Here is a 27,771-nt window from a genome sequence, read left to right as displayed (position 1 = left end):
TCCAAGAATGCAAAAATAAGATTCCTCTAAGTCAGGGGTCAGCAAACCTTCTCTTAAAGGATAGATAGAATTTTAGGCTTTGTGGGCCATAAGGTCTCTGTTGCAAAAGGATGAGGAAGAAACTTTTGAAGATTTGGAGAAAAGATGATCCAAACAAGAAAGCTAAAACCATCAGTTATTTTGTAGTATTTATTAAAAAAAGTTAGTGGCCAGGCACGGTGGCTCAGGCCTATAATCCTAGCATTTTGGGAGGCTGAGGTAGGCAGAATGCTTGAGCCCAGGAGTTCAAGACCAGCCTTGGCAACATGGCAAAAACCCATCTATATTAAAAATACAAAAATTAGTCAGGTGTGGTGGCGCACGTCTGCAGTCCATGCTACTCAGGAGGCTGAGATGGGAGGATCACCCGAGTCCTGGAGGCAGAAGTTGTAGTGAACCAAGATGGTGTCATGGTACTCCAGCCTGGGCAACAGAGTGAGGCCCTATCTCAAAAAAATTTTTTTTCTTAAAAAGTACTAAAAGAAAGGTGTTGGTTTGCATGGGATTTAGAAAATGGAAGCTCAAAAAATAAATTGTGGCAATATTTATTGAGCAATAATATTAAAGGAGAGAGACTGGCTCTGGCTGGTGACTAGGGGGTAAGCTCTAATGAGAGGCTCAGACTCAGATGCTTCTATTTAAGACCAAACACATTGATCAACTTCCTGATTATTAAGTGCATTTTCCCAGGCACCTTCCAACTATGGTGGGGAGACCTGGAAAGCAGAACATCCTAATAATTGGAAGTGACAGCCTCCAAGGAATCCCAGTTAAACCACGAAGGTTTCTCTCTCTGACATCAAATCTCAACTCCACCTACAATCCCTCTACAAAGCCTTTACTACCGCATTTTCTAATTGTTGCAAAAATTCCATTCTGATGGGCCAACACAACTTACCTGTATGTATCTTGAGGTGGGTCCGCAGGTTGCTGGGATCACTAAAAGCCTTGCTACAGAAATCACACTTGTGGGGCTTCATACCCATGTGACCCATAAAGTGGACATGAAGTTTGGAAGGAGAGATAAAAGCTTGGGGGCACATTGAGCACTTCCACTTCCTTTCTTTGCTGTGACTTGGCCCATGGCTGCCACTATGTCCCTGGGTAGGAAGATGGTTATGAATGTGGCTGGTCAGATGGGCTTTGAACTCTGTGTAAGAATTGCACTCCTTGCCACAGTTACAGAGATGCACATCCGGGTGTTCAGGAACACCTTTTAAAAAAAAATTACTCATTATCTCCCAATACTTGAATCTTAAAACTTGTTCTTGATATTAACAATCATCGCTTACAGTTTTCCTTTCTCCCCAAATTTCCAATTTGCCCACTTCCTATAAAACTAAAATGTCTTATTCAGTGCTTTATCCCCAGCATCTAAAATAATGTACTAAGGGCCAGGCACAGTGGCTCAGGCCTGCAATCTTAGTGCTTTGAGAGCCCAAAGTGGGATGATCACTTGAGGCCAGGAGTTTAAGATCAGCCTGGGCAACACAGCAAGACCCCATCTCCATAAAAAAGAACTTAAAAATCATTGGCTGGGCATGGTGATGTACACCCATAGTCCTAGCTAATCAGGAGGCTGAGGCAGGAAGACTGCTTGAGCCCAGGAGTTGAAGGTTATAGTTGGCTATGACTGCACCACTACACTCCAGCCCGCCAGAGACCTTATCTCTAAATACAAACATACATACATAAAATAGTGTACCAGGCACAAAGAAAGCACTTGGTAAATACTGGATTATAAGGCCTCTTTTATAAGCAAAATATTTAGGTTTTATAGCATACCCAAACTCTTAAACATCAGCTGTCATCATGAAACAACACAGCAAAGAGAAAGCCTATGCAGGTTAAATCAAACCAAGGGACTTCGCTGTCCTTCGTGAATTTATATCTCAATGGTGCTAGCTCGAAAAGTAGCCTTAGGAACTTCAATGCCCCAAACCAAAGTCCTACCATAAAAGACCATATCATATGAATTATTGCTTGGTCAATAACATTCAGCTTGTGAAGAACCTCACAGATTTTAACACCTCAAATACAGAAGTAATAGTTTGCATTCATACAAACAAAGGTATATGATTTGCTTCAGCTAACATGTAAATCATTACCAAAACTTTAATCCTGGTCTTTGGTATTTTTACTATGCCAGATTCATTATAAACACATCTTATATTAACTTACCAATCTGCTGAGCATAATCTCGGCTATAATAAAAAAGCAGTTCATTTTCAGGAGGGATATCTTGTGAGGTGCAGAAAAAGATTTTTCCATCATGAGGATAAGCCACCAAATTCTGCTCTTCCCGGTTCCTGAGTTATCACATTTAATAGATCAAGCACATTAATTTTGAAATGCATACTAAGCACAACATTCCCCCATTGCAAAATCCTATATGAAAGCTTAGGCAGAACTATTTACTATTTCCTCTGGAATGTTTTTGTAATTTCCCGTCCTATCTATAAGAAGGCAGTTGTAGAGAAACAGAATTCTTACTTCAACATATTAGCTGATGACCTTTTGTAGTCAAAAACACTAGAGTCTGTTACTGGAAGCAAACAAGGTAAATAAAATGAAGTCTTTAAAAAACAGTATGTCAAAGACATAGAGTTAGCTAGCTAAACAAGAATCAACTCCAGTAACTCAGGGGTGGACTAACAGCCAATGTAAAGAAAAGACACCCACTTGCAAATTCAGTGGTAACTATGTTGTTCCTTGGTAAGCGTTGTTTTTTTTTTTTTTTTTTTGAGACAGAATCTCACTTTGTCACCCAGACTGGAATGCAACAGCACCACAGCTTGAACACCACTGATCACAGCTTGAACTCTTCAGCTCAAATGATCCTCCCACCTCAGCCTCCCAAGAGCTGGGACTACACGCATATACCACCACACCCAGCTAATTTGAAAAAAACTTTTTTAGAGATGAGGATCTTGCTATGTTTCCCAGGAGGCTGGTCTCGAACTCCTGGCCTCAAGCGGTTCTTCCACCTCAGCCACCCCAAGTGCTGGGATTAAAGGTGTGAGCCACCATGCCTGGCTGCCTTGGGCTTTACGTATGTCCAGGTGTTGGTGTAATTTGGATTCTTAACTCTTTCCTCTTTTATGCAAAGCTTCCTATTGAAAAACATCTAAATGGTAACTATTTTTTCTCATCCAAGACTACTCATACCTGGCTTTGCGCACAAACATCATCCAATTACATTCATTTTCATCAGTTGTAATGATGCAGAATTCTAGGACACCACTGTGGTATATCTGCCAACAGAAAGCAAGCACACATGTCAAATGCACTGACATGCAATAAAGTACTACATTACACTTAGGCCAGCAATCACCTCATTTACTCATTTGCAGTAGGTCCCAGCTTTCTTAGTGTGAAAATACATTCCTACCTTCTCCAACATGCTATCATTTCAACATTCTCCCTATTTCCAGCAATACAGTAAAGACCATCAGAGACCTACAGTTAGTGCTCAGTGAAGAGACTGACTTTGTTTTTGATTATTCAACCTTTGCCTGGAAAAGACAAAAAACCAGTCTACCTGTCCACCTGTCTTCATCATCTATCACACAGTAGGCACTGAATGACTGAATGTCCATTAAGGGCAGAGGATCATCCCCTCTCATGATTTTCCCACTTGGACCTAGCATTCCAAATTTAAAGTTCCCAATGACAGTGGTACCTTACCTTTTCAAAGATCACAAGACCCATTTTCCTCTTACTTCAATTTTGCAAGCATCATTCCCAACAGATATCTATGTGAAAATCTTGCATTTCTAACCCCTCTCATTAGAAAACTAGAAAAATAGGCCAGGTGCGGTGGCTCACGCCTGTAATCCCGGCACTTTGGGAGGCTGAGGCGGGCGGATCACTTGAGGTCAGGAGTTCAAGACCAGTCTGGCCAACATGGGGAAACCCCGTCTCCACAAAAATACAAAAATTAGCTGGGCATGATGGCAAGTGCCTGTAAACTCAGCTACTTGGGAGGCTGAGGTAGGAGAATCACTTGAGCCCAGGAGGCAGAGGTGGCAGTAAGCCAAGATTGCACCATAACACTCCAGCCTGGCCAACAGAGCAAGACTCCATCTCAAGAAAAAAAAAAAAAAACTAGAAAAATAATCTTAGCTTCTTATTCCAGAATTATTTCCTAAGATAAAAATTTGAGGAATGTTTTAATTACAAAGTAAGACTTTTATCATATAAACAAAGTCCATGGCCTCAGCTGTCACAAGTAATTCAAATGCATTAAATGGTTAAAATAATTGGGTTAACTCACAAAACAGAGACAAAAACAGTTTGTCCTCTATTTCCAGTAGCTGGTGTTTTGCTGTATGTTATAACTTGGCTACCAAGAATGATGAATGTAACATTTTAAAAAAATGTACATGAAATAAATGACTGACCAGTGAATGGCACTGTATCAGTTCTGGCTGATTTTGACTTTATCATAACTTTTTAACTACCTCTTACTAAGAAAAACAGCCAAAAGCCACAGAAAAGTTTCATCAGGACTGACCTTCCAGATATGGTTAACTGCCTTGTCTGTCCATTCCGCTACTTCCATGGAGTGACTCTGCTGGCCAATTAGAGGTCCAAAGCAAGTCCGCACAGGAATGGTTTCTCCAGTCCATACACCTATCAGTGGAAGGACACCAACTACACAATCAATGATTTAAACAGCAGGATACAGAAGAAAGAGGTGCTTCACCCATGCAAAGAATCTTATTTTCAGTGAACTTAACCAATATGTAGGCTGGGCGTGGTGGCTCACGCCTGTAATCCCAGCACTTTGGGAGGCCAAGGTGGGCAGATCACCTGAGGTCAGGAGTCCAAGATCAGCTTGGCCAACAGGGTGAAACTCTGTCTCTACTGAAAATACAAAAATTAGCTGGGTGTGGTGGTGCACACCTGTAGTCCCAGCTACTTGGGAGGCTGAGGCAGAAGAATTGCTTGAACCCAGGAGGTGGAGGTTGCAGTGAGCAGAGATAGGGCCAATGCACTCCAGCCTGGGTGACAAAGCGAGACTCTGTCTCAAAAAAAATAAAAAAATTAAAAATAAATGAAAAAAACAATATGCTAGCATTCCTCAGAGGTGACTAAGCCTTGTGGGTCCTAGCCTGTAAATATATAAAATGTAATGAACAGATAACATAGGGCTCACAATAAATGCTGAGTAAGAAGAAACATCAGAAATTCCCGAACCTAGTTTTATCCAAAGAGAATCTTATCATGTCTCTCCAAATACATTATTTTGGAGTTAAATATAAAAAAGTTTGTAGCTCACACATATAATGAGCCAACACTCTGGGAGGCCAAGGCAGGACTGCTTGAGGCCAGGAGTTTGAAACCAGCCTCGGCAACATAGTGAGATGCTGTTTCTACAAAAAAAAAAAATTTTTTTTAATTAGCTGGGCATGATTGCACATGCCTGTAGTCCCAGCTACTTGGAAGGCAGAGGCAGGAAGACTGCTTGAGTCCAGGAGGTCAAGACTGCACTTGAGTTACTGCATTCCATATGTTGGGCCAGTGCACTCCAGCCTGGGCAACAGAGTGAGACCCAGTCTCTTAAAAATAAATAAATTAAAAAAACAAAATATTATTCTATTGTAAAAATATAAAGCAATTACTATAGAAATAAGTCAAACTTCTAAAATCTTTTGTGCTTAAAGCACTGCTCTATTTTACCTAAACTGTTTGATGCTTTCAAATGACTCACACCCAAACTGCAGCTAAAAGAATAATGAACCTAATTTTATATTTCCAAAGAAATGTCACAGTAACTCAGAAGCCATGCTAAATTCAAATATGGGTAAGTAAAGTCTGGCAATCTACATTCTTTATTCCTTTCTTCTAAGAAGCATTATACGATTTACAAACATTTGATCCAAATTTGGGTCATAAGGTAATTTTCCATGTTTCTATAAAAGAAACTAAGTTTTAAGAAATGTGTTTTTAGAATAATTGTTAGTGGATGAGACAGCTGAGAATAAAAGTCAAATCTTCAAAGACTCAGTCTAGGATTTTTTGCTTTACTCAATACTGATTCTAACAAAGGAGAGGTTTCCCAATAAAGTTTTTGACTTGATTTATTGCTGTCATCAGTGGACAAGACTAATATTCCATAAAAGCATAAATCTTAAGCCATAAATTGACTTTTGGTCCAAATCATTACTAAATTATACACATCCACTTTTACAACTCTACCCTACAAAGGAAGAAGAGATGTAATAGTGTTTTACAGTTCCAAGGTTCTTACCAACTTCTGCTCCCACAATTGACTGACGGAGAACAAGCTGCTTTGGGAGAGAAAGCCTTGCTCTGCTCTCTATTGGAGTGTCAGGAACAAAAGTCACCGGTCCATGTTCGGGACAGTCTGAGGGATAGGCGCGGTCACACAGAGTACACCCTACAGATGACAAATTTGAGCAATACAAATGGGTTTAGTTCAAGCAGGCTAAATTACCACCAGGTTTTGTTTTTGTTTTTGTTTTTTTGTTTTTTTTGAGACGAAGTCTTGCTCTGCACCCAGGCTGGAATGCAATGGCGCGATTTTGGCTCACTGCAACCTCTGCCTCCTGGGTATAAGCAATTCTCCTGTGTGCCACCACGCCCAGCTAATTTTTGTATTTTTAATAGAGACAAGGTTTCCTCATGTTGGCCAGGCTCATCTGGAACTCCTGACCTCAGATGATGCACCCGCCTCAGCCTCCGAAAGTGCTGGGATTACAGGTGTAAACCACCATGCCCAGCCCCAGGTTTTAATTTAAATGCTAATTACTAAAATGTATCCAGTAAGAAGCATGGTTCTAAGAGAGATATTCTGATCAAAGACTCACTTCCTTACACTAACATATATATCTACTCTTACATCACTCTTCAGACTTCAATAAGATCTGATTTTTTTTCTTTTGATCCAACAGGACAAGTTTCCTATTCAGTGCATAAGAGAAACATTGATGAAAAAATTGGCTGGGTATGGTGGTTCACGCCTGTAAACCCAGCAGTTTGGGAGGCTGAGGCTGGAGGATCACTTGAGTCCAGGAGTTCAAGACCAGCCTGGGGTAACACAGTGAGATCCTGTCTGTTTAAAAAAAATTAAAAATAATAATAAAAGAAAAATATAGCACCATATTACGTCAACAATCAAGAACATTATCTCTTACATTAAGTAGTACATTTAGGTATGATGCCCTAAAGTCCAAAAGATTCCAATTCTGAACTGTAACAGGAAACTGAGTTGAAATGCTGTTAGTTATGCAGAGCCAAAATATGGCCACGGTGGTACAGCTGGCTCTGACCCCAGTGACCTACGCCATGAACATAGGACACTGGGGTCAGAGCCAGCTGCACCACTGTACTCTTTTGCTTCACTATAAACAAGATGGTCAACCAAGTTTTGATGACACATTCTTAAGACAAAAACAATTTGCAGCCTGCTCTTTGAAAGGGCAGAAGAATTGCATTCTTGCAGACATTATTCGCTTAAAATTCTTAATTTCTTATTTTTCATATGGTCTTTCTTTCTGCATTGACAGAGGGGATGCTGCCTTTATATACTGTTCTCTATTCTTACTACAACTTCACAAGCTTATGAGTGTCCTCCTCCATAAATCTTCTGCTCTATTCTTTACACTTTCCACTCTGCTAAGGAACAGTATTTACGATACTATTATGCAATAATTACGTTCAAACTCCAAAATCATTCACAATAATAGTTGGAATACATAAACCATAAACCTTAGAACCACAGTCATCTATCTGTCTTCTTTTCTTTTTTTTTTTTTTTTAAGACGTGCTCCTGATCTGTTACCAAGGCTGGAGTGCAGTGGCGTTCATGCTTCAGCCTCCTGGGTAGCTGGGACCACAGGCATGCACCACCACATCTGGCTGATTTTTTAATACTTTTGGTAGAGACAGGGTTTCGCCATGTTGCCTAGGCTGGTCTCGAATGCATGAGACCAGGTAGCAACATGGCAAATCGTCTCTACCAAAAATACAAAAAATCAGCCAGGCATGGTGGCGAGCACTTGTAGTCCCAGCTACTGGGGAGGCTAAGGTGGAAGGATGGCTTGAACCCGGGAGGTGGAGGTTGCAGTGAGGCTGAGATTGCGCTACTGCACACCAGCCTGGGTGACAGAGCCAGACTCTGTCTCAAAAACAAAAATAAATAAATAAATGAAAATAAAAAATTAACTGTTAGCAAAAATGTGGAGAAATCAGAACCCTCATCCACTGCTGCTAGGACGGTAACATGGTACAGCCACTTTGGAAAGCAGTTCCTCAAAAAGTTAAACATACAGCAACTCTACTCCTAAATATCCAAGAACATATGTTCATACAAAAACTTGTACATGAGAGTTCATAGCAGCATTATTCATAGTAGCCAAAAAGCAGAAACCACCCAAATGTCCCTCAACTGATAAATGGATAAACAAAATGTGGTATATCCATATTACAGATTATTCAGCTCTAAAAAGAAATGAAGTACAAATACATGCTACAACATGGATAAGACACAACAGTATTATGTGAGGAGAAAGAAACTAGATCCAGAAGGCCAAATATCGCTTGATTCCATTTATATGAAATATCCGGAAAAGGCAAATCCATAGAGACAGAAAGTAGATTAGTGGTTGCTGAGAATAGGCGGAAGGAGGGAATGGGAAGTGACTAACGGTTATGAAGTTTCTTTACAGGGTGACTAAAATGTTTTGGAAGGAGACAGTGGTGGTGGTTGCACAGCCTTGTAAATATACCAAAAAACCCACTAAATTGCACATTTAAAATGTATAAATTATATCTCATTATAACCCACACACACTTAGAAGAGGTTCCATTTGCCCTCTTAAGAAAAAAAATCAATAGGCCACCTCTTAACTTCTGCTAAATTAATGAGCCTTATATTCATTACATTCTTCGATTAAAACATTTTAAAATTCTAAATTTGAGACTTTAAAAGGTTAAAACTAGTCTCTCCATGGCCTGGATTTTGTGGCACTGAATGGTTCTGGGTTTCCTACTTTTGGGGCTCCCATTGAGTCTATTTGGAAGCTCCTCTTCTGCTATATCTTGACATCCCTAGCCCTCTTCTCATTCCACACTCTTACTAGATTTCATTCCACTTCTACAGCCACAAATAACATCTTAATGTTGATGATTCTTAAATATTTCCAGACAGATCTCGCTCAGCTCCACACACAACTTTTCATTAGACATCTCTACTAGGTGTCTTACAGACACTGAAATCAACATGTCTAAAACTTGACTCGTCACTCCTCCCAAAATAATAAAAATCAAAATCGTATTCTCCTCTGCCTTTCACTACTACCCTACCTACTTAGTTTCTGTTTGCTTTTTTTTCCGGAGACAGGGTCTCACTATGCTGCCCAGGCTGATCTTGAACTCCTGGTCTCAAATGATCTTTCTGCCTCAGCCTCCCAAAGTGCTGGGATTACAGGCGTGAGCCAACACATGGCCTTCTCTACTTACCGAGTTTCTATCTACCTAGTTTCAGAAGCCAGAAACCAGGGTTTTCTCCTTAATCCTTCCCTCCTCCAACTTTATCCAATCAATAAGGTCAACTGGGTTCTCTGCAAACGTCCTCCACTCTTCTGCATCCTAATTACCTCTAGATTGGAGAATCATCACCTTTCCCATAAATTATGATATCTTCCACACCTCCTTTCCTCTTAACAAATTTATTCTCACATTGCAGCAAAGCCCTACCCCAACCCTCACTCCCTAAAACTCTTGACCTGTCTTAAAAGAGCCTTTGTGTTCTGACTCCTACTTCTCTCTTACCACATGACCCCTCTCCTCATCCTCATTTTAGGCTTCAGCAATTCTGAAACACTCATGATTCTTTGGTTCTAGGCACTTACAGGTGCCAGCTCCTGTCTTCCTGACTCTCAACTGCCCACATCTTTCTTGTCCTTAAGGTCTGTGCTAACATGTATGTTACTTCCGTTGGTTAAATCTTCCTCGACCCTTCCATGGCCTGGCTAGTTGCTCCCCTTAAGGCTACTTTAGTACCATGTACTTCATCCCATCTTCACACTTATTATTATACTGTAACAGTCTCCTATGCTTCCTACCAGACTGTAAGCTCCTTAAAGGTATGTACACATACTGTCTCTTGGTAGATCGTTCTATCCCTCGCATCTAGCAGAGGCTGCCACGTAGTAAGCACTAAAGAGCCTGGCATGATGGCTCACACCTGTAATCCTAGGACTCTGGGAGGCTGAGGCAGGAAGACTGAGTCGAGTTCAAGGCCAGCCAAGGCAACACAGTGAGACCCCCATCTCTACAAAAAAATTTAAAAATTAGCCAGGTGTGGTGGTACACACTTGGGGTCCCAGTTACTCGGGAGGCTAAAGTGGGAGGATTGCTTGAGCCCAGGAGGTCAAGGCTGCAGTGAGCCGTGATCACACCACTGCACTCTAGCCTGGGCGACAGAAAAACCCTATCAATAAAATAAGCGCTCAACATGTTTCCTGTATGAATGAAACGTAGTGACACCAGTAAATCAACTGTTTTCATATTGTTTTTTGTTGTTGTTGCCCAATAAGAAAAACTTTTACATGCCCAAGAATAATTTATATGCACTCTGAGCAAAGAAAAAAAATTGATTTATATCCCCCTACATTTTTCCAGAGGGTTATAAAATTGACCTAATAATTTTCACAAGGCATGTCACAAACAACTTTACTAGAATTTACCCCTATAACTTTCTATTGTGAAACCTTGGGAAATACCTTAACTATTACTGGGCTAAACTTACCTTTTTAAAAAATATATTGTATCATCGCTATGATTGTTTTTTAGAGACAGGGTCTCACTTTGTTGCCCAGGCTGGAGTGCAGTACTATTCACAGGTGTGATCGTAGCATACTATAGCCTAAAACTCCTGGGCTCAAGCAATCCTCCTTCCTCAGCCTCCAGAATAGCTGGGACTATTCACAGGTGGGATCATAGCACACTATAGCCTGAAACTCCTGGGCTCAAGCAACCTGCTGCCTCTGCCTCCGGAATAGCTGGGACTACAGGCACACACTACCGCATGTGCCAAGCTTATCTGCAAAATACAAAAATGAATACTTCACATTTCATTTCTTCAGGAGGATGCTTTAAGAACCAACTAAACGTATGTATATCATTTGGCTTACTGGAAGAAAAGGCACCACATTAATATAAAGGACAATACCAAGGCAAAGAAAAGTTCCAAGGTCTAGTTGCTTTCTATACTCCCTTAATGCCAAACTTTATGACTTGTTAGGGATGGTGGCCCTTTTTACAAGTATTTCCAAAAAAGAAAGGCTAAGCACACTCACAAATTGTAAACAAGGTTGCCATGTTTTCCTTGTTTGAATTGGAGTCTTCCATTTGCAGTGAAGGTGGTACAAAAGAAAGACTGTCTGAAGATACATCTACATGACCTGTCCCCATAGCAACCTCCTGGGTGATGGAGGAGACAGCCACAGGTTCTAGGCTGAGGCCAACTTCATGGAGGGAAACAGATTCTAGGGAAGCAAGGTTGTGTGAGGTAGAGAGTGCCACGCTGACAGAGTTGGTGCTCATGGCCACAGTGTGAATGGAGTCACTGAGGGCACTGTCAGACATGCCATTGACCCGACTTGCAATGTGGTCTGTCTCCATGACCACAGGGAGCTCCAGGCCATTCCCATGCAGGGGTATCACACCACCATGTCCTACAGCGTCTGCTGCAAGGTTGTTGCTCACAGAATCCACAGACAGAGGTTCATGACTTCTGGAGCCATTTGGGATTTGGGAATGCTCGCCTGCAACACCGTCCATTGTAAGCTCCTCTGCCATTCCATCTGTCGAAATTGGGCTGGTAACCCTAGAAACGTTCTCCATAGTGATTGCTGTGTCCAAGGCCACCTCATGGCCATCACTGGGATGAAGACTTTGGGCACCATGTGTGTTCACAGAGCGAGAGTCTATTGAAACAATGCCTGGTTCTAATCCAACATTTCCATTGGACTGATAGGGATCTAGTGCTGAAGGGTTATTGGTGATAGATAATGCTGTGTTACCATCAACATTTATAGAGTTGGGGTGGATATACTGAGGAGGTGGTCTGTCAGCTAAATAAGATAAAATGCCTGAGAAAAGGAAAAGATGAGATATCAGAGACTTTTAGTACATTATTAAAGAATTCCAAGCCCTAGACGCTATTTCCTTACAAATATACCTAAGTTCAAATAATCTCCTGCTTCTTTAATTTAATCGATCCACATTATTTTATAAATAGCAACGTACATATACCATAATTGAGTTTTTCCTGTAAAACTCAAAAATCCTTAAAAAGTTAACTATGTTCCTTGAAGCTAACTGGGAATCACTAACGAAAACACTGCCTTTAATATACATACGGTTGCAATTCCTGAGTCCTAAGGCGTAAAATTTGCTTTACTAATTATTAAAAGGTAAAATGATTTAAAAACAGATCTTCCATGTGAAAAATAAAACTTAATTAAATATAATTTAATTAAACTATCATAACACAAACTAATACAAGTCACAGTTGTACCTGTTTTATTAAAACAAAAAAATTAACACTTGTGCTTGGGAGAATGTGGTGAAATTATATTACTAAACTGCCAGAAGGAATGTAAACTGCTAAAACTTCCTCGTGAAGTATATATATTAGGAGCCTCAAAAATGTTAATACTCTCTTGCACAAGAAATTCCACTTATGGTACTCTTCTCTAAATCCATTTTGTAAATATTATACATAAAGACGTTCATAAGAGCATTAGTTACAATGGTAATAAAAACTGGAAAAACCAAACTGTCCAACAATAAAAATAATAAACCATCAAATACCCATTCAGTAGAAAGTAATGCATCATTAAAAGGGATAATTATGAAAACCATGTAGCAGCAAAGGAAAACACCCATGTTAACAGCAGAGAAAAAGATACAGTGAAAAAAGTAAAGAGAGACAATTGTATAGAAAGTATGGTCTTGGGCAGGGCACAGTGGCTCATGCCTGTAATCCCGGCACTTTGGGATGCTGACGTGGGCAGATGGCTTCAGCGCAGGAGTTCGAGACCAGCCTGGGCAACATGCCAAAACCCCATCTCTTTTTTTAAAAAAGTTATTCATAAAAAAGAAAGGAAATACGGTATGGTCTCAAGGCAGGCATGTGCCTGTATTCCCAGCTACTCAAGAGTCTGAGGTGAGAGGATCACTTGAGTCCAGGAGTTCCAGTCCAGCCTGGGCAACATAGTTGAGACTCCGTCAAGAGAAGAGAAGAGAAAAACGTGGCTTAATTAGAAAAATTGGTAAAAACCTATACCAAAAAAAGGCAGAAAAAAACCAAAAAATGGATGATGGGATGATGGTTCTTCCCTTTTGTTAAATTTTCTGCAATATATTATATATAAATATAAATATATTATTATATATATTATATATAAATATAATATATTATTTATATATATTATATATAATTATAATACTTATTTCAAAAATTACAATTATATATATTATTATATACTAAATTATATATTATATTATTATAAAATATAAATTATATTATAAAAAATATAAAATTATTACAATATAAATATTACATATTATATATTATATTATATATATAACAGAATAAAAATTCAATGAACTTTAAAAAACAATGACACTGTAGCAAGACACTGTAGTGCTTGACTGAAATTATAGCTACAGAATTATAAACATCGAACGAAAGAGATACTGGAGGAGAAAGAAGAAAAATTATGTGCAATTAAGAAATTCAGCTTAGTCAAACTGTATTACTAATGTGTTATGTGCCACATTCTAAGAGGAAAAGTACATAAATATAAACAAAGATATTTTTCCTGCCTAGAGATTAATATCTAATAGTGACAAACAGAAAAAAGTGTTATTCATATTTTCAGGAACTAAGGTTAAAAGTTGGCGCCGTTCTTTTTTTCTAACATCTCAAGTAACTGTAACACTTACCAGGTAGAATGGTTCTGAAATAACTGCTCTCCAGGTGAGGGTAAGGTGGTGGAGGTAGGGTGTAGTTTCTTTCAGGTAACCCACACATCACCCCTCGATCCCCAATACCCATTGGTAGCATTAAAGACAGAGCAGAAGGCAGAGAGCTCAGGGAGGGACCCAGGTTTGGAATTGCCACTGGGAGGCCTACAAAACAAAATTTTTTTTCTCAGTTAAAATAGTAATTAAAAATTCTCACTACAACCACTGGCTAAACTCTTAAAAAGGTTTTTACACATGGGCAAAAATCTCACCTAGTAGCCCTTTTCATCCTTAGACAGATGATGTGCAAATATCCACAAATAGGCCTAAAGAAAGTAATCTTAGTCCCAAAGATAGTTTTTAAGTTAGTTCTAAACTGGCAAGTTGATACTCCAATTGTCTGTATTGTGCTTAAATACCAAAATATTTAATTAATTAATTTATCAATTGATTTGAGACGGAGTCTTGCTTTGTTGCCCAGGCTGGAGTGCAGTGGTGTGATCTCGGCTCACCGCAATCTCAGCCTCCTGGGTTCAAGCAATTCTCCTACCTCAGCCTCCTGAGTAGCTAGGATTACAGGCACACACCACCACATCCAGCTAATTTTTGTATTTTTGCTAGAGACAGGGTTTCACTATGTTGGCCAGGCTGGTCTCGAACTCCTGGCCTCAAGTGATCCGCCTACCTCAGCCTCCCAAAGTGCAGGGATTGCCACCATGCCCAGCCAAAATATTTAATTTAGAATTAAAAACCGAGTTTAAATACAACAAAACAAATCATATAGAGAAAAAAACAATGGAAACATAAAATGTTCATAGGAGTAGTCCCTAGGTAGTGACAGTATGAAATTTTTTTGGTATTTTTAAACTTTATTTACCATTTTATATGGTGAGAATATTTCATTTCTACTTGGAAAATAACATAGTTTACATGTAAAACTGTACATGTACACTTTCAATCTTTTGTATATATGCTACGCTTAGTGATTAATAAAAGCTTTAAACGTGAGATTATATCTACTTTGAGTTATATGTACTTGCAAAGTGAAGTGACTTTTACTGTGCCTAAGTATCATAATAAATACCCACCAACTTGGTCAGTGCTGATTTGCGTATTTTTACCAGGGGCAATATATTTGAGACAAAGTTTTGCTATGCTGCCCAGGCTGGAGCATAGTAGCATGATCACGGCTCAGGCATCCCCAGCTTTCCTGGCTCAAGCGGCCCTCCCTTCTCAGCCTCCTATGTAGCTCCTATGTAGCTAGGACTACGGGCGTGTGCTACCATGCCCGGCTAATTTTTTTTTTTTCTTTGTAGAGATGGGGTCTCCTTATGTTACCTAGGCTGATCTTGAACTCCTGGGCTCAAGTGATCCTCCTGCCTTGGCCTCTCGAAGTGCTGGGATTATAGGCGTGAGCCACTGTGCCTGGCTGGCAATATTTTTTAATAGGCTTTTCCACCTTAACAGGAGTGTCCACTAAAGGGAATGCCTACAAAACAATCAAATGGGTTAACCATTAATAATTTTTTAAAATTTCTTTTGTGGACACTTAAATAAATGTGAAGAGACCCTAGTTTCGATGAATCTTATTTAACTGCTGCATTTTATTAATTAAGCAAGTAATTCTCTTTAGACAACTAAACAATATATAGATTTATTTACACTAACTCCTACTTTGACGAAGAAAGTCCACTACATTACAATGTCATTGATCCTAAAGAACTGACAGCTTATCATTGTAATAACCAATAGAATATTTATTCCATTTATATTCCATTTCAATAGAATAAGAAAATGAAGCTAGGCAGAAAAAAGGTTTTAAAAGTACAGTGATGGCTGGCGCAGTGCCTCACGCCTATAATCCCAGCACTTTGGGAGGCCGAGAAGGGCGGATCACCTGAGGGCAGGAGGTCGAGACCAGCCTGGCTAATATGGTGAAACTCCATTTCTACTAAAAATACAAAAAATTAGTTGAGCGTGGTGGCGTGTGCCTATAGTCCCAGCTACTCCGGATGCCGAGGCAGGAGAATTGCTTGAACCCGGGAGGCGGGCGGAGGATGCAGTGAGCTGAGATTGTGCCATTGCACTCCACCTTGGTCAACAAGAGCGAAACTCCGTCTAAAAAAAAAGAAAATACGTCAAGTGTAGGGGCGCGTGCCTATAATCCTAGCTACTCGGGAGGCTGAAGCAGGAGAATCACTTGAACCCGGGAGGCGGAGGTTGCAGTGAGCCGAGATGGTGCCCCTGCACTCCAGCCTGGATGACAGAGTGAGACTTCGTTTCAAAAAAAAAGATAGGAAGAATGAATTTTTCCTATACTATTTTGCTGTGTATGGAGGCTCATGAGGCGTTCCATGTAAAAGCCCCAGGTAAAAGTACCACACTTCTTTCCACATTAATTCTAGATCTGGTACACTTGCCATTTAATTTCAAACCTGGTGGAATATAAAGCCCAATTCCCCATGCTCTCTGGGAATAGTTATTAGAGTAATTTTAACTGATTCTCTTCTATTAACCCAGGGACAGGGTACTAAAGTGTGAACCAGATGAATGGGCAACCCTAAATAAAATGCCAAGTTAATTATAGCTCTGGACAAAAAGCTACCAACTCAGAAGAGGACTATCAGAAAAATTGCTACTACTATACTCTACCTCTACAAAAACCTTATTTTCCATTACCTATCACATGTCGAACCACCATTCAGGCCTGCTTACCTTCTCCCTTCTACCCTTAAGGGGACTCTGATCTCTTCTAGACTCCATTTAGAATTGATAACACAGTTAAGTGCTGAAATGCAGTAGGTCTCCCTTACCACTCACCTGGGGCAGGGATGGCACTGTGAGTGGGTGAGGCAGCCAATCCCAGGTGACTTCCTGAGACTGGCAAGGTATTGCTCACAGAGGATGAAGTCAGCTGCTCCATCCCCACTGGGCTCAGGTTCATTTCATTCATCCTAGAAAAGAGCACACACAACTAGTTATGCAAAAATTTACTCCAATGACTCTGTATTAAGATACTGAAGAAACTGAAACAGTGGGGATGGGGAAATGGGACTTGGCCAAATATTACTTCACTTTTACGCTCAACAATTCTCTTAGATAGCTAGTGCCATATTCTTTCTACTGGTAAGAAAACTGAGATTGAGACATTAAAAAACTCAATTCAATGTCACATAGCAGAAATAGTGATTTGAATTCTGACTTGTTCGAAAAAGAAACTCTAGGCACACCATCTAAAGCAAAGTTTGCAATCCTTAGAACACAATGGCAATAACAGTTTGTTTTTTTTAAATCACTCAAGCTTCATCTTTTACAATATTTATTTTTCTCCAAATGGCTTATTATTTCAAACCAGTAGTGTTTTAGGAAGTGCATTTTAACCTACTCAAGTAAATTTTACTAATCATTTTTAGTAGGAGTTAAAGATTCTGATTATCGATGAAGTGAAAAGCACCGTATTTTCCCCATTCAGCAACAGTTTACTAAGATTCTGTATCAGTATATTAATGTCCTAATATTAATGTCCTCCATATATTGAGGGTCACTATGTAAGCTTTGCTACCACTTCATTTAAAATGACTTCAAATCCTCACACCAATACTGCAACGTAAGACAGATGAGGGAACTACGGCTCAAAGAGGCCATGTCATATGCCCCAAATCACATAGCTATTAAGTGAAAGATCACAGATCAAACTGCAGAACACTGCCAAAAAGTTTTCTATTGCACCAAACTTTTAACTACAGACTATTTTTGGCAAGGTGAAGAATCTAGGAATCACCTTTTCTATGTAAACCATCTTGCACTGCCATTACAAATGTCTTTTGAATAAGAGTAATACTGATTTGAATAAAACAGCACTGAAGGCTGTTATCAAAAAGCATTAGTTCTTATATCAGAATTTAGAGACTGCCATACTATAAACATTATAGAACCACTAGGCTAGCCAACAGGTTATCCAAAAGGGGCTCTCTAATGACCTCCAGTCCTTACACTGGGCTTCATAATAATGAATTATTCTCTGCATATGTGAGGGGTTGAAGCAGAGAAGAGGAAACAAATGAGGTTACAATTCCTTAGCAGTGAAATCAAATCTAAATAGGTTTTTAATTCTGAAAAGTGGCAACACCATTTTATCAATCAACCTGAAAATAATAATAGCTAAAATTTATGGCTCCCTTACCATGTGCTATGTATTGGGCTAAGTGATTTATATGTAACTATCTCTCTTAATCCTCGTTTTTGTTTTTGAGACAGGGTCTTGCTCAGTAGCTGCAAGCTGGAGTGCAGTGGCGTGATCATAGCTGACTGTAGCCTCTACCTCCTAGGCTCATGAGATCCTCCCACCTCAGCCCCCCAAGCAGCTGGGACCACAGGCATGTGCCACCATGCCTAGCTAATTTGTTTTTATTTTGCAGAGATGGGGTCTCCCTATGTTGCCCAGGCTAGAGGTAGGTTATTATTTCCCACTTTAAAGATGAGGAAACTTAAGATTCAATGATGCTAAGAAACTTAACCCAGAATCACATAACCAGTAAGGAGAGTTGAGATTTAAATTCAGATCTAATTTAAGAAACCAAAGCTCTTAACTATAGTAAGAAAAAGACAATTACAATAAAAGAACTATATTGCCTTTTACACAGTTGCAATACATTAGGGCCTATCTACTTATATTGTGGCGTATATTTAAAGTTCCACATAGACCTGTTTCTTGCATTATTAGGTTTCACCCTTATCCCTGGCCATGTATCCCATAAAACTAAGCTCTAAGACATCAATAAAATGTAAAAGGCCAACCTAGTACCTTGTATAGAACAGACATTCTGAATTTTTTTTTTTATCGGTTGGAGCAATGCAAACTCGTCACCCTTACCAGAAAGACAGCTAGAAGCACCTGGCAAATGAGGTACACCTTATGAAGAACAGCATGCTAATAAGTTTTTATTATGCAATAAACTAAAGCAGCCCAGGTGTGGTGATTTACACCTGTAATCCCACACTTTGGGAGGCCAAGGCAGAAGGATCGCTTGAGCCCAGGAGTTGGAGACGTCCCTAGGCAATACACTGAGACCCCTGTCTCTACTAAACATTTTTTTTAACTTAGCCAGGCATGGTGGTTCGTGCTTGTGGTTCCAGCTACAGGGGAGGCTGAAGTGGGGCGGTCAGGGCTACAGTGAGCTCTGCCTGCACCTCTACACTCCAGCTGGGGTGACAGAGTGAGGCTGTGTCTTAAAAACAAAAATAAGCAAAAAATCTCTGTAGCCTAAAGAAAACATATCTACCTTAATTTTGAAAGTTGCTGGGCTTGAGGTGGTTTAAAACAGACTTTTCCCCAACTCTTTATAGCTACAACCATAATTAAAACACTACAATCACTACAGCCGTTAACAGCCTACTTAACAAACTGGTTACAATATTTTTTTAAAAGTACAACTACAAGTCTGCACCTTTAACTCTCATTCTGAAAATTCCTGAATATTTATTTAATCTCAAGATAAAAATCAGCATGGTGTTTCTAGGTTGACTCCTAGACCTTCTGAAACCAGTTCAAACCAGAGTTTAATGCGAGAGGCTCAGCAGATTTCTGCTTTGTTGTGAGTCACTAAAACGTGATGACCTCAGCAGCCATAAACCAAAGGTAATGAGTATCCCACAGAGAGAAGGCAGATGAAGGGAATGTACAATATGATGATCCTCATAAGACTTTCTCATTCTAAAATGCAAGTCTATTCTCATTTTCTTTCTCCTATGAGATTCTAAGCAGCAATCCCGGAAGAAGGCAAGAATTACGATACTAAGCTCTATCTTCCCTACTCATTTAAGGTAAAATAATTTCCGACACAGTTCTACAGTTTGTGTGTGTGTTTCTAACTGACCTATGCAACCATCTGCCAGTTGCTGATTTTACACCTTTTTCTTCGCATAAAATATAAGAAACTGAAATGCAGCCACTTCGAAAAATGCAGTGGGGCTTCAATCATTTCAATGAATTTGTGCCTTATCTTCCTCATTCGAAACATATGGCCTCTGAAAGGGCCTTGAAAAAACAGCCAAATACAACAATTTCTGTGGCCTGCTTCTGTACTTGAAAGTACTTTAAACATCAGCATGAAGCTTGCAGAATTAAGAACTTAATTACCTCACTCTATCGTCCCTGCCATACCAGCAAAACTCAAGGTGAAGCATAGTAAGATAACAATACACGTTGGAATCCGGAAAAATATATTAAACGCTCAAATAACTGAAAGACACAGGAAAAAGGTGTCAACAAGCCAACAATAAATGTGTGGCTACTGGGAACAACTTTCCACATGTGGAGTAAATTAGCATGCATGAGATTACATTCCACCCAACACTAGTTTCTGGATTTCTTGTTCCCTTTGCAAATCACACCTGTAACCTTCTCAATGGCACCAAAAACAACGGCACTGACCCTGGACACTCACTTGCCAGACAGTTTCCAACGATGTCACCAGTGCTGAAGCCCACCTCCCTACTCACCTGTGATGCATCGGCTTGGGGCCAAATGTCAGAGAAAGGAGCGCTCGGGTGATGGGGAACAGGCATCAGGGTTTGCGTTCCAGGGTCACGTGCTACCGCATCTTGCTCACAACCGCTGCATTGACGCGGCCACTCGTCCCCGGGGTCGCCCGGGGCCGCCCAACTTCTCCCGAGGGCCGGTGGCCGTGCACCCCGCCACGGGTTGGGACATCTCGGGGAACACCTGGGGCCTTCCGTCCAGAAGCTTCGGGAGGGGGCCTGCCCAACCTGGGGGAGTAGGGACAAGAGCGGTTACCAAAACCACAACGAGGTCGCAGCCCCCATCTTCTAACTACCTGTGAGCCCCAGGCGCTGCCGACACCGCCTCCCAAGGGCGGTGGATGAGCCCGCCCGGGGCCCGCAGGCCGGGCCGCCGCGCCGCGCCGCGCCTCGCCCCGCTCCGGCCGGGCCCTCGCGCAGCCCACCTGCCAGCTGCGCCGGGGGCGCACGCGCCTGCCCCACTGCTTTGTTCCTCATCCGGGCAGAGTTTGCCTCGGGGCCCTGCCCGTCCGCTCGGCCCCCTCACCCCGGGGGCCGCTGCCCTAACGTTTCCCGCCCCGCTCGGCCCTTCACGGCCCGTGGCCTCCTCTGGGCCGCACCCTCCGCGGCGCGTTTCCGGCTCCTCAGCCACTCTCGGCGCCCGCCGCTCCGCCCCCCGTGCGTGCGCCCTCCCCGCCGCGGCCCGCAGGCGGCGCCCGCGTACCTCCTCGCCCTTCTCCCAGCCCAGGCCCCTCCGCGCGTGCGCACGGCAGAGGCACTGGCCGCGAGACGCTGGGCCAGGAGCTCAGCGTCTCCATCCGGCCGGGTAGAATCGAGCGCCGAGCGATCCACCCATGGTTGCTAGGCGACCAGGGCTGCTGTTCCTTCAGGGAGTGAGTTTTGAATCCCCTAAATCCCGCAGACTCAAGATTTCAGTCTTCATGACATTCCCCTACTAGAGAAGCATGGATCCACACAAAGCCCCCAAAATTCGAAGTACGAAATTTGGCCCCGAGAGTTGCCTCTGCTGTCCAGGAGGAATTGGGATTCTATCCTGAATATTTTTCGCTGTCTGCTACACCTGAAGGCTGCCCAGTTTCCCTGCTTCCCGTCGTAAATGCTGGGGTTTGGGATTTTAAACAAATTTCCTTCCCCTTTTCTCTGCCCTCAGTTCTCTACTGCGCACCATGCACTGTGCCTAACGCTAGGAGTACCGAGATGGCTTTAAAGGAAGATGGTCCCAAGCTCCTGAGCGGTAGACGTTGAAACTACAGCACACTGCCTGGTGGCTGGCTCACTTACACCAGCAGAACAGCAGACCCAGGAATTCTTCCTCTCATTCACAAGGCGCTGTTGAATTACATCTCAAACCTAGGGATACAGAGCCAGGCACAAGCCCTGACCTTCACCTGCCTGCAGTCTAGTGGGAACTGATGAATTTTGAAAATTCAATCTAATGTGAAAGGGTAGAGGCACATGCAACATTTTGGACGAGAGCTGGGAGGGGTGTCAACCCCCATAATGTTTCCCTTCCTTTACTTCTCATGGGGAGAAAGCACATTCCAGATGAGGGAACTTCACTGAACATTGGCAGGCAGGTCACATTGGTTTTGCTCTCTGTTGACAACAAATAGAAATCTAAATCAAGAAGGTCATCATCTCAACTGAGAGACAGTATTCCCTGAAATGCCACTTCAAATCTGGAGCCTAGAGAATGATGATGTATCTTATTATCAGCTGAATGCTTTCACTAGGTTTGGGTTTGGATGTCTATTCTTTTGGAACAATTTTATTAAGTTGAGAGGTGAACATAAAAATCAGGTCACATAAATGTAAGAGCTAAAACCATAATACTTCCAGAAGAAAATAAAGGCAAAAATCTTTGTGACCTTGATAGGACAAAAAAAAATCACAAACTATTAAAAAATTGGAGCAAGTGCAGTGGCTTTCGCCTCAGCGCTTTGGGAAGCTGAGGTAGGAGGATCGCTTGAGCCCAGGAGTTTGAGACCATCCTGGGCAAGAAAGTGAGACCCTGTATGTACAAAAAGTAAAAAAAAATTAGCTGGGCATGGTGGTATGCACGTGTAGCCCCAGCTACTTGGGAGGCTGAGACAAGAGGATAGCTTGTGCCCAGGAGTATGAGGTTGCAATGAGCTAAGATTGTGCCACTGCACTCCAGCTCAGGTGACAGAGAGAGACCCTATCTCAAAAAAAAATGACAAATCGAACTGCATCAAAATTAAAATGGTTGATCTTGAAAAGATACTGTCAACAAAATGAGTCAAGCGAGAGACTGGGAGAAAATATTTTCAAAACAAATATCTGACAAAGGATTTGTATCTTGACTATATAAAGAACCCTTTAAACGCAATAATAAGAAGACAATTAAATTTAAAAACGTAGGCAAAAATTTCAACAGCCATCTCACCAAAGAAGCTATATGGATGGCGATTAAGCACACAATAAGATGTGCAGCATCATTAGGTATCAAAGAAATGCAAATCAAAGCACAATGAAGTGATATTACACACTTACTAGAATGGCTAAAATTAAAAAGAGCAACTATAACAAGTGCTGGCGCAGATATGGAGCAACTGGAACCCTCACATTTTGTTGGTGGGAATGCAAAAAAAAAAAAATGCCACAGCCATTTTAGAATTTCTTTCTTTTTTCTTTCTCTTTTTTGTTTTTAGACAGAGTCTCACTGTCACCCAGGCTGGAGTGCTGTGCTGCGATCTCAGCTCACTGCAGCCTCTGCCTGCTGGGTTCAAGTGATTCTCCTGCCTCAGCTTCCCCAGTAGCTGGAATTCCAGGTGCTCACCAGCACGCCTGGTGAATTTTTGTATTTTTAGTAAAGATGGGGTTTCCCCATGTTGGCCAAGCTGGTTGCGAACTCCTGACCTCAAGTGATCCACTCGCCTGAGCCTCCCAAAGTGCTGGGATTACAGGCATGAGCCACCATGCCTGGCCGGCAATTTCTTATACCTCTTACACCATACAATTCTCCACACTCCTTAGGTATTTACCAAAGAAAAATAAAAACATATGTACAAAGACTTGTACGCCAATGTCCATAGCTGCTTTATCTGTCATAGACCAGAATAGGAAATGACCCAAATGTCCATCAACTGACAAATGAATAATGATAGTGTACAGTATCTATACAGTGGAATTCTCAGAAATAAAAAGGAACAAGCTGTTGATACATGGATGGATCTCAAAGCCATATTATGCTAAGTGAAAGAAACCAGACGCAATAGACTATATATTATGCGTCCAGGTATAAGAAATTCTAGAAAAGGCAAAACTATAGTAATAGAAAGCAGAGAAGTGATTGTCAGAAGTTGGGAATGGATTGGGGGATGAGATTGCCTACAGTGGGGGCATAAGAGAACTTTTAGGAGTGATGAAAATGGTCTTGATTGTGGTGGAGGTTACACAACTGTATACATCCGTCCAAATTAATCAAATAGTAAACTTGACATTGGTGAATTTTGTTGTATATAAAAATACCTCAAAAATTCAATTAAAAAATTATGTCAAGATTAACAAAAATTGAAGTGTTCTGACTCTACTCCCCAGACTAGGCCCACTGTATGCTCTCTTATAGTACCTATCTTTATTGTAATTAATTGTTTAATTTTCTATTTTGCCAGATAGATTTTAAATTTTGGGGAGAAGATTCATGTCTATCTTATTTAATGCTATATAAGATAGCACTATCCCTGGCATATATTACATATTCAATGAATTTCTGATGCCTGAGGGAAAGTCGAACTGGCATAATTTGAAGCCACACATATTGACTCATATATCTATTTACTTGGAGATATACAGCAAATGGTTGCTCAAAGATTGCCTTAACTGCTGATTTAGGGTGACTTACCCCTTTAAGGAGACTCCACGGTGCTGTTAAGACAATAAAGACAATGGAAAAGCCAGACACAGTGGCTCACACCAGTAATCCTAGCACTTTGGGAAGCCAAGGCTGGTGGATTGCTTGAGTCCAGGAGTTCAAGATCGGCCTGAGCAACATGGTGAAACTTGTCTTTACAAAAATCAGCCTGGTGTGATGGTACATGCCTGTGGTCCCAGCTACTTGGGAGGCTGAGGTAGGAGGATCCTTTAAGCCTGGGAGGTTGATGCTGCAGTGAGCTGTGATCAGGCCACAGCCACTGCACTCTGGTCTGGGCGACAGGGCAAGACACTGCCTCAAACAACAACAACAAAAAAAATGGGAGAAACTGGCCAATCACACAAGTAGAAATGAAGAGTGTTGGCGTGGCAGAACAATGAGGATACGTTCTGAGGAATGCAACCTTAGGCGATTCTGTGGTTGTGCAAACATCATAGAGTGCCCTTACACATACCTAGATGGTCTAGCCTACTACACCCCTATGCTAGATGGTATGGCCTATGGCTCCTAGGCTACAAACCTGCACAGCATGTTACTGTACTGAATACTCCAGACAATTGTAACATCGTGACATTTGTGTATCTAAACATATCTAAACATAGAAAAAGTACAGTAAAAATACGGATAAAAGATTAAAAAATGGTATGCCTGTATGGGCAGCTTCATTATAATCTTATGGGACCTCTCTTGTATATCCAGTCTGTCGTTGACCAAAACATCATTGTATGGCACAGGACTGTATTAGTATGACTGTGAAATAATGATGGAGAGTATAGTCAAGGGTAGACCTTAGAGATAATATCAATGAAGACAACCAGGTAACAACCACTAAGATTTTTCCTGGACATCAGGGATAGACACAGAGAGCAAATTACCTTTAAACATTATTTCCTAGCACTAAAGACAAGAACAGTAATGGGTAAACTTTGCCCCAGATTTAGCTGATCAGGATATCTTACTTTTAACTAACCCTAATTAAGGTTTCAAATCTTGCTTCCTATTCCTTATGGTAAGGAGGATCTGGAAATAAAGACCTTTTATGTAGGTAAACCTGTTCTTTGGCATTCTTGGGATTCCTGCCCATAAGTTTGATACAATTATAATGTATAATGTAAGGACTGACCTCCTTCTTTATTTAATATTTGCAGAGAGGCATAGAGTTTATTCTACAAATGTTTGTTGAGTGTCTACTATGTGCCAGGCATTGCTCTAGGAACTGGGGGTATATAGTAAACAAAATAGGCAAAAAATACCAGTTCCTCTGGAGCTTACATTATAATGGAAGAAGATAGATAATAAAGAAATAAATAATTAAAATACACAATATTCCAGATAGCAATAAATAACATAAAAAAAGAATGGCTGGGAAAATGGACAGAAAATGCCTGGGGATGGGCCTGTGATTTTAATAGGGTAGACAGAGGACTCATCACTCAAAAGGTGACATTTGAACCAAAGGAGAGGAGAGAGTGATCCATGCAGACATCTAGAGGAAGAATGTCTCAATCAGAAAGAAGGTTAAGAGCAAAGGCCATGAGGCAGGAGACTGCCTGGTGGATTTGAGAAATTGCAAGGACACCAGTGACTCTAGAACTGTATTACCTAGTGTGGTAGCTGCTACCCACCTGTGGCTATGGAGCCCCTGACATGGGCCTAGTTTACATTGTGCAATTATTTTAGAGTGGGGAGTAAAATAGAGAGATTTTGTCAATAGCCCCAATTCTTTACTCCTCTCGGTAGCCAGCCTTTTTTCTCTTGGGAAGAAGTGGAGTCTATTTTTCTGCCCCTTGATTCTGAGCTTGCCACGTGGAACATATGCTTGCACTGAGCCGAGGTCAGGCCAAATCACTGATCCTCAGGCTCAAGAGCTAAACAAGTGCTTAGCATTTTATTGATGGCCATTCTGAGGAGGCTGCCCCCCTTATCTTGGCTACCTCTGAGTCTCTGCTCTGATCTTAGGAAACTGATACATGGGTATAGGGGATTAAGCACTAGTACTTAGAACAATATTTCTCTTAGATTAATGTCCCAAGTACTTGTTCAGCTCCTCTAAAAGCTGTAGAATTACTTGTTTTCTAAATGCAGTGTATGTGGCAGTAGAACTGGGGTGATCTTGTGTGTTCTGTTAACTCTTAGGAATTTTTTTTTTTTTTTGAGACAGAGTCTTGCTCTGTCACCCAGGCTGGAGTACAGATGGTATGATCTTGGCTCACTGCAACCTCTGCCTCCTAGGCTCAAGCAGTCTTCCCACCTCAGCCTCCTGAGTAGCTGGGATTACAGGCATACACCACCACAGCCAGCTAATTTTTGTATGTTTTGTAGAGATGGGGTTTTACCATGTTGCCCAGGCTGGTCTTGAGTGATCCTTTTGCCTTGGCCTCCCAAATTGCTGGGATTACAGGCATGAACCACCATACCCGGCCAAGTCTTAGGACTTTAAAGGGTAAACACATGGTTTCAAACTAATTCAGTTTCTCAGATCTGAAGGAACTGTACTAATTTCTGTGAGGGTCATGCAGAATGAATGAATCTACACTCTACTCAGTCTTTTGAACAACACCCCTCTAACTAGACTGAGCAGAATAAGAAATCAAAGAGTGAGCAGAAAAAAACACATCATCAACACCACAACACAGAGGACTTCTGTGACCAAATGTGGGGTGGTTTTCCCCACACACCAAGCAAGCAATCAATTCTGCAACACACACCAACTGGGCACCCTCCAATTTAATTTCAACACTATCTACCTGGAGATAGCGTCAGATCCCACAGGTTGAGGGCTCAGTCCCATCAGACTTCCCCCGACCCTTCCTCATCAGACACCAGTCACAAGTCCAGGCCTCTGGAACTTCTGACCAACCGGCTTCAAATTGGGGTTTCCATGACCCCCTCTTTGGGTCCCATTAATTTGCTAGAGTGGCTTACATAACTCAAGGAGACACTTAACTTACATTTACTGGTTTATTACAAAGGATATTACAAAGGATACAGATGAAGAGATGCACAGAGCATGGCACAGGGAAGGGGTGCAGAGCTTCCATGCCCTCCCTGCGCATGCCACCCTCCAGGAACCCCTAGGGGTTCAGTTATCCAGAAGCTCTCCAAACCCTGTCCTCTTGGGCCTTTAACGGAGACATTATTGGATAGGCATGACTGACTACCATGTAGAAATGTAATTGGCCCGAAAAGTGTGTGATCGAATACTAATAAACTGAGTGCAGAAACCCAGCAAGGCCTGTTTGTTCACATTCTTCCTAGTCTCTTCCATGCAGCATTCCTTCCTCCAGCGG

The 27,771-nt window shown here is 41.4% G+C and overlaps 1 protein-coding gene across 3 annotated transcripts in view; it reads right to left on the bottom strand.

Annotated features, from left to right (window-relative positions):
- The window catches only part of PRDM4 (PR/SET domain 4), a 28,296-nt gene extending 7,092 nt beyond the window's left edge, over nt 1-21,204 (bottom strand). The window contains exons 1-10 of one of the 3 annotated variants that reach the window (XM_032168792.2): nt 21,186-21,204; nt 20,548-20,814; nt 16,867-17,000; nt 14,026-14,211; nt 11,370-12,164; nt 6,296-6,445; nt 4,556-4,674; nt 3,208-3,293; nt 2,221-2,348; nt 938-1,252 (exon numbers count right to left, since the gene is read on the bottom strand). In XM_032168792.2, the coding sequence (XP_032024683.1) occupies nt 938-1,252; nt 2,221-2,348; nt 3,208-3,293; nt 4,556-4,674; nt 6,296-6,445; nt 11,370-12,164; nt 14,026-14,211; nt 16,867-17,000; nt 20,548-20,558 (1,924 nt within the window). In that variant the 5' untranslated portion in view covers nt 20,559-20,814; nt 21,186-21,204. Of the gene's footprint in view, nt 1-937; nt 1,253-2,220; nt 2,349-3,207; nt 3,294-4,555; nt 4,675-6,295; nt 6,446-11,369; nt 12,165-14,025; nt 14,212-15,384; nt 15,536-16,866; nt 17,003-20,547; nt 20,815-21,011 lie in introns of those variants that run through there. The other 2 variants (XM_032168791.2, XM_058424996.1) reach the window with 2 other exon arrangements.
- Between the last annotated feature and the right edge of the window lie 6,567 nt (nt 21,205-27,771).

This window comes from Hylobates moloch, unplaced genomic scaffold, assembly GCF_009828535.3.
Source record: "Hylobates moloch isolate HMO894 unplaced genomic scaffold, HMol_V3 SCAFFOLD_12, whole genome shotgun sequence".
Lineage (NCBI taxonomy): Eukaryota > Metazoa > Chordata > Mammalia > Primates > Hylobatidae > Hylobates > Hylobates moloch.
Note: the sequence above shows the minus strand (reverse complement) of the source record. Positions and strands in the feature narration are given on the sequence as shown.